The following is a 7,427-nucleotide window of genomic DNA, read 5'->3' as shown; positions in this document are numbered from 1 at the left end:
TGAATTCATTATTGATAAATTTTGTCATTTTGGGATGCAGATACACATTGCCAACTTGCTTGCCAAATGGCTGATTGATTTATGTTGCAGGATACATTTTGTGTTTTGTGAATTGTCTCTTGTCTCTTGCTCATTTAAGATAACATTTGTCAGATTAGGATGTTCATCTATGTTTCAAGGTGGAATAAAAAGAGCTAAAAATGTTGCAGGAAGAGGGTATATACTTGGGTTTTGAGTTTTGGAAGAGGTGTAAATTGAAGTGGAACAGTATTGAGCATCAAGGACAGGATGACGAGGGAGGGTGCTATTGGGCTGCTTTTTGGCTTCAGAAAACATTATATGATAACTACCTCTAAGCTTGGAGAGCATTATCTTTTAATTACAGTCTTTTGAAAAAACATAAATAGCTAAGATTGTGTGTGTGTTTGTTGTTGCTATTTCTGATCATTGTCTCCAAGGCAAGAAGGAAAATAAAGAAAAAAAATGAGCCAACAAAAGAAATTGATCAGCAGGTTATTTAATTATCAATTTTAATTCAGTAGCCCCAGTAAACCATAGGGGTAAAAGTTTAGTAGACTCATTGGGTGATTGGCTCTAAGAACTTCTTGTGGAATCAAGCGTGCCTTAGATCTGTATACTCTTTCTTTTTCTCTCATATTTATTCAGATTGAATATTTGAAGCAGAAGCTATGAAAGGGTTATATAAGGAGCGGCATCTAATGAAAGTATGTTGGATGAATAAATCCATGCACAGATTTAGCTCTACCTGAATAAAAAAAAATAAATTTATTTAATCAGGTGCTATAAAATTATAATTACTTTAAGTCATGGTCATATCTGAAGTGACTTTGAGGAACAAAATTTCAGGATAGACTTGAAATTCCTCTAGGAAATGTCACAAAGCAGAATGATCTATGAATTAATATTTTATGATAAGATAGTATTACAAAGCTTCATAACTTTCTACTGCTATGTTTTTAAAAGCCAATGAATGAGTTGAAGTAGTGGCACCCACTAAAGATGTGGAAAGAATTTTCCTATTTGTAGTGACAGATAAATGATGATCAATTTTGTCATGAGAAAGTTCATTTGGACACTTGGGAGTAGTGAGGTGTGGTAGAATTTTTACAGATTATTATTTGTTTGATCAGGTGTTTCTTTGGTGGTGATTCCCATGGCTCATGACTTTGTTATTTGCTCTTTTAGAAAATTAAGAAGGGAATTTAAAGAATCATTAATCTGCATCTGAATGTATGCATGTGAGTATTGAGGGGGATCCGGAGGGAAGAAGTCTAGGGCACGTTGAGGTGTGTGAAGCTCTTTTTAACTTCTGTGATGGGGACTCATTGCTCCGTAGTGTTCGCCTCCACCTGTGGTACTGGGTCCTCTCTCTGACGGTGACCCTATTTATCTTCCAGGGTTTGGGGTGCTGATGTTTGCTGTGGATCGGCAGGATCCTCACCAGGCAGAAGTTCCCTGGTGGACGGCTGTGACGCGTGGCTGCCGGTGAGGCATGACCTGGACTGACTGCTGCAAAGCTCCGGCCCTGATGCTCTGACTGCCTGAGCTGGATTTTGATTCTCCTCTTGATTTATGTTCGTTTGCTTCCACATCTTCTCTTGCAGGTAGTGGTAGAGTGTGCTGGATTGGACGGCACCTCTCTGCACAGAGTAGGGCTCCTGGTCTCTCTGCCTCCTTTCTTCAAAGCCTGACTCAGTCTTGGCTGGGCTTGGCTGGTCATCACCTTCTCCTTCCTGCTTTTGAGGACTTCCATCCTCTTCCTCCAGTGTCGCATGCTCCCCTGCTTCAAGGTGTGTCTCAGGGGAGACGGGGTCATCCTCATCCTGACTTTTTAGTAGGCTCTCGTGGGCCTCTGGGGCTCCACCTTTCTCTTCTTTGGTCTTCGGGTCCTGGACCTTTACCCCTTTTCTGCTGTTTTCGTTTTTAGGGAGCTGCATTACAGAAATCTGGTCAGTGAGATCTGCCTCCTGGAACTTTCTGTCTTCACCCCCTGCTGTGGTCTCCTGTGCCTCTGGGGGTCCCTGGCGCTCCACAGCCACACCTGGGTCCTTTGTCCCTGAGCCTTGACTCTTGTGCTCCCCCCGGGCAGGCTGTCCCTGCTCCTCTGGGAGCTGACCATCCCCTCCTCTGACTGACAGCACCGCTGCCTCCCGCACGCCGTGGTCACCTGGTGGTCCCTGCTTCTGGGGATCTGGGTTATCCCCGTGAGCTCCCGGCGCGGACCCGCGGTGTGGGTCCACGTGACCCTGGGAACGCCCGCGCACGCGCAGTTCCCTCCTCTCTGAGCTGAGGTTCCCTTCTTGACGAGCCAGGGCGTCGGGGGTCTCACAGGACCCCTCGGCATTCGGGGACAGCTCGGGGTCCTCCCTGACTGGCTGGGCCCCCATCCCCGCGGCCCTGCCGGTTTCTCCTCTGCCGTCGGGTCCCGCGGACGGGGGCTCGGGACGCCCCGGGGGGGCCGACTCCTGGGTTCTTCCTGGGGCTTCGGGGGTCCCCTTCGCTGCGGGGCCGTCTTCGGCATCCTTGGCCTCTTCTCCTGGGATCGGTGCCTTCTCCGTCTCAGGACGACCCTGATTCCTTCCTTCCGATCCCGGGAACCGTGTTTCAGACCGGGTTTCGGCATCTCTTTCCCTCGACGGTTCTTGGAGTCGCTGCCGCTGTCCGTCCTGCGAGTGGGCTTCCAGGACTGGCGCCTGGGCCACCCTGTCACGTCCTTTCTGCCCTGCTGTTGGGAGTCCTTCTTCTCCTGGGGCTCCAACATCGGGTGGTTCTGAAACAGTTCTGCTGCCACCTTGGGCCGGTGGGTCCGTTGTTTCGCGCCCCCTTCCTTGTGCAGGGGGTTCTGGGGTCTTGGATGTTCTGCCGCAGGCCTCAGGTTCCTCGGAACCACTTGTCTCAGGGAGGCTCCCAGCAGCATCCTTTTCTGGCTCTTGGACCACAGACGTCCCACTCTCGTCCTCCGTGTCAGTTGACTTCTGTGTCTCTGGTGGGTTCCTGGCAGCAGCTGGTTCGGGCAGGTCAGCAAGCTCTTCATCTGGGTTCTTCTCTGACTTAGACACCTGTCTCGGTTCTGCACTTAGTAATGATTGTATGTCAACATAACAGAGGTTCAATAAACTGAAGATCGCAAGAACGAATTCATCAAAACTGATGGTGCCATCTTTATCACTATCCAGAAGATTCAGGTTTCTCTCCACAGCATGCATAACATGGGGCTGCATCAAAACACAGGGGGAATTCAGCTTATTCATATTTGACCGAGTCTCCAGAGTATCTGTTTCTCTCTTAAGAATCCTTATTGGTGGGGGATTGCTCAGTTGGTACAGTGCTTGCCTCGCATGTACAAGGCCCTGGGTTACTCCCCAGCACCCCCACCCACAAAATATATATATGCTTATTTATTTATTTATTTATTTATTCACCTTATTCCTCAAGAGTGACCAACACTTCCCCAAACAGTAAGAATCCAGTGGCTGTGGTTGTCACTTTTCACCAGAGAGCTATGACTAGGGAGCATTTACATCCCTTGTGAGTTTTAGTTAGATTCATCATGGTTTGTGACTCCGCTTGGAAGTCTACTTTGCTGAAGCAATAGTCCCGGTCATGAAACCCTCATTTTCTCTGTAGGACTGACTAAGCAATTGCATAGGATAGGCGACTTAGACCACAAATAATTGTTCAAAAGTCAGTGAGTGCTGAGAACTGATGGCCGAATTGTAAAATGTGCAGAGATTACCTAAGCTCACCTTGCTTGGATTAGGGTGAATTGGAAAGTGGATACGAATTGTCACAGCTCTGTGAGCACCTCACCTGAAGGAAGTCCCCAAACTCGCCCTGAAGGAGCCGTTTCAACTCTCTGCAGGTCAGCCTTGCCTTGTCACCATCCTCTCTGGAATACTTGTGGAAAGTCTCGATTACGCAGAGGACACTTCTCAGGAGCCGAGGCATCTTTACAAATTCAGGAGAGACTGTGAGAAAGAACAAACAAAACCCATTTCCCAGGATAGGTCTTCCAGGAAGGGGACACCAAGATCGTCCTTTCTGCCTCTTCTCCAGCTCTTCCATCACCGGCTCTATTCTGGATCTTGAATATGATATCCAAATTCTAGGAGTGATTTAGTTCTGCCGTGGACATTGTGATGAGATCAGATCTAGCACAGGTTATTAGGAGAGGCACTTTACCCCACCCTGCAGTACGCAGCAGTATTCACGTGTCCGGAGAATGTTTGATGGTAAGAAGATGGTGAAACGAGAACTCAAATATAAGTTATTGAGATGCACAGATAAAGCCAGCAGAGGGAATCAGTCTTTTGAGCCTCTCATCTGAGAATATCCACTTGCTTTCCTCCCACCTTGCCTCTGCCCAGCCTCCTCTGCTTAGGAAAGACCTTATAACTTTTAATTAGTAAAGCTTCTAGAAGAAAGGGAAATAATGCCAAGGAAATAAACTGCTGCATTTGCAGTTGGAAGCGGCACATTTTTAAACAAGAAGACACAGTTCCATGTGAACTCACTGGTAAAACAGAGTCTTGCTCTATTTAGTCTACATTTTCATTTTAATATAGATCTGAGTCCTGAGTCTTACTAAGTAACATTCACACCCATGTCACCCAAACAGTTAATATTTTGTAAAAAAGAAAATGATCAAAGAGGTTCCGTAAGCACGGAATACATTTTAGATAGCAGGACTCCCCGTTTAATATTATCAGTAGAGGTTAGCTTACGGTATTAATACAATCTCACATATAAGCAAAGCTTCCTCCGAGGTTTCTAATGCTCTAGCAAATGTCTGAGGCTTACCTGGTTCAGGAGTGAGAGCAAGCGGAACAGGAGGCAGCGGGCTCTGGCTGGCAGCAGAGCAGAGACCTTTTATTGCGTCTCTAATTGCACAGCTAGGAGGGAGACACCCTCTGGGTCTAATGACCTGATTCATCTCCACCAAACCCGGGCTCCCCTCCTTCTCTGCCCTCAGCTTGTCTTATTTTTATTTCCTTCTTTCAGTCTTAATTTCATACTCATGCAAAGCCATGGGGAAGGGGTTTCTTTTTTATTTATGGACTTTTGCAGATTATTTTGAGGGATCCTCAGGGCTTCAGGATAGTGTTTTTTTCTTTTTCTTTTTTTTTTTTAACCTGAGGACACAATTACGTTTCTGTTTGACAAATCATAGGGCTCAGAAGTCATCTGATTCCTCTCTCTGAATGCCGGATGGCCTGTATTTGACCTAACCCTGAGAGATTAATGTCCATCATGTGTTTAAAAATAAAGGCTCTATTTAGTCATGTGACAAAAGTGGAGATACCAGTTGATTCAGCTGTTTTAATGCTTTGTTCTTCTTGCCCAGAGGCAGTTAGGAGAATAAAAAAATCTCTTGCTGGGTGTGCAGAACCTTACTTACCCAAGATGTGCTATTTTAAGAATGTGATTGACATCTACCTTTAAAAGATATTTTTGTAATTCAGGGAACTTAGAAATTACCATCCATATCACCATGTTCTCTTTGTGATGAGAAAAGGGGTACATGAGGCTAAAGTGAGGACCGAAATGAGTCTGAGATGCTAAATGGGAAAATGTTTTTATTACCTCATAGGTTTGGTCCCTCGTAGTAAAGAATATTTCATTAACAGGAGAATTAGATTTCGTTGTTTTCTTAGATGTTCAAAATGAGAGTAGAGTATGTTTTATATCTTTGTCTCCTTTTCAACGGACCTAAGATATAGAAACAAAGCCATCGGAACAAGTGTAAAAGACAAAGAGCAAGTTAACCAAGGGATGGAGATGGGGGTAATTAATGAGAAACCAAGGCTAAAGGCTGCATTGCTATTGAACAAAAACCTTTTTCTGAGTTTCCTGATCTGAAGACAAGTACAGGGCGATTGGACTTTGGGGAGAAATTCATTCTGAGAGTTTATATCTAAGAACAATTTCTCAGCATCACCCCCAAAGGGAGGTGACTTCTACTGAGAATTGGGATTGGCCCATGAATGTCACCTTAATTCTGATTAGTTAATATTCCCTGAGTACCAAGTATTTCTCAAATACCATGGCAGGCATTAAGGTATTTAAATTTCAATAAATATGTCTCCCTGCCCTGGAGCTCACTGGGCCAGTATCATGACAAGAGGTTAAAGGAAACTGATATGTTCAGGCTGAATTGGAAAGAAATAACAAGGGAAGACATAAATAACTGTCTTCAAGGATCTGCAGGGCTTTCAAGGGTGTGGGAGAGAAAGGAATTAATGTTCATTGAACACTCATGACATGTCAGGTGCTTTACACAGGCTGTCTTAATCCCCACAGCCTGTATAGGTAGTTATTATTCTCTTTTAGCAGATAAGGAAGTTAAGACTCTTAGATGTTGAGCAAGTTGCCTGTGGACATGTATCTAGTAAATGGCAGAGCCAGGATTCAGAATTAAAACGTCTAAGCATATGTTTCTGAGCCCATGGTCTTTCCGTGAAGTTGAGTTCTTTATTCTGTGCAATGCCAGAGAATATAGGCATAATCAATGGGTGAAACTCTCTAGAAAGTAGACTCTAGTTCTTAGAACTCGTAATGAGTAGAGTGGTCTGATAATGATTTATGCTGCTCATAAAACAATGGGATCTCTGTCACCAGAACTGTTCCTGTAGAGGCTGAACCATTCCCTGTTGGCTAGTTATGGGACAAATCCTGCCACGGGAAGAGAGGAGACAAGAGTGGCTCACAGTGAGGAGCACAGAATTCTTCCAACTTTAAATGTTGGTGGTTTTACATTATAGTTCCTTTTTCAAAAGTCAAAGTAGGATCTTGTCTTGTTTCTCAATGATATAAATGCTCCCAAGCCCTTTCACAAGGACTCCTACTTTTTCAGTGGTTACTCAAGATCATTTAATTAATACTCATGCTCTGGGTGAGTGGTGACTCAGAGGGAACGACAGGAGGAGGAGGCTGCTCTCTATCTGGTGTTTTAAAAAAAGTAGACTGCAGTATAATAAGACCCCGATTGCCCATTCTACAAAATGAGGTGTGGGGGGGAATGTGATTAATAGAAAACCATCTTTATGGTCACACTGAAGTCTTGAATGGCAAATCTGACCATCACAACCTGGAGATGTGCTGGACACAGAATTGATAGGAATGACAGAGGTGAATGAGAAGTGGGGCTGTCAACGGGAACAGAGACTGAATTTTGTATAAGTGACATGTCTCTGTGGTCATTTCCTTCTTCCTCTTCCACTTTAGAGCACAGAGCCTAACCTTCCTAGCCAAATCCCCAAATTTCTTTTCTAAAGAAATTTAGCAACCTTTTGTGCTGGGGACATAGCTCAGTTGGTAGAGTGTTTGCCTCTCATGCACAAGGCCCTGGGTTCAATCCCTAGCACCACAAAAAAAAAAAAAAAAAAAAAAAAAAAAAAAAAAAAAAA

The 7,427-nt window shown here is 44.6% G+C and overlaps 1 protein-coding gene and 1 non-coding gene across 2 annotated transcripts; one reads left to right on the top strand and one right to left on the bottom strand.

The window, feature by feature from the left end:
• Window positions 1–483: 483 nt before the first annotated feature.
• On the bottom strand, window positions 484–4,937 carry Tchhl1 (trichohyalin like 1). Its single transcript, XM_015502664.2, has 3 exons — window positions 4,822–4,937; window positions 3,832–3,989; window positions 484–3,236 (listed from the first exon to the last, which is right to left on the bottom strand). The coding sequence occupies exons 2-3, from the start codon at window positions 3,967–3,969 to the stop codon at window positions 1,404–1,406; spliced, it is 1,971 nt and encodes a 656-aa protein (XP_015358150.1). The 5' UTR covers window positions 3,970–3,989; window positions 4,822–4,937; the 3' UTR covers window positions 484–1,403.
• Window positions 4,938–7,308: 2,371 nt separating this feature from the next.
• On the top strand, window positions 7,309–7,393 carry Trnae-cuc. The gene has a single exon. It is a non-coding gene; the product is annotated as a tRNA-Glu (tRNA).
• The last annotated feature ends 34 nt before the right edge of the window (window positions 7,394–7,427 follow it).

Source organism: Marmota marmota, unplaced genomic scaffold (genome assembly GCF_001458135.2).
Source record: "Marmota marmota marmota unplaced genomic scaffold, marMar, whole genome shotgun sequence".
Taxonomy (NCBI): Eukaryota; Metazoa; Chordata; class Mammalia; order Rodentia; family Sciuridae; genus Marmota; species Marmota marmota.
This window is presented reverse-complemented; position numbering and strand designations above follow the sequence as displayed.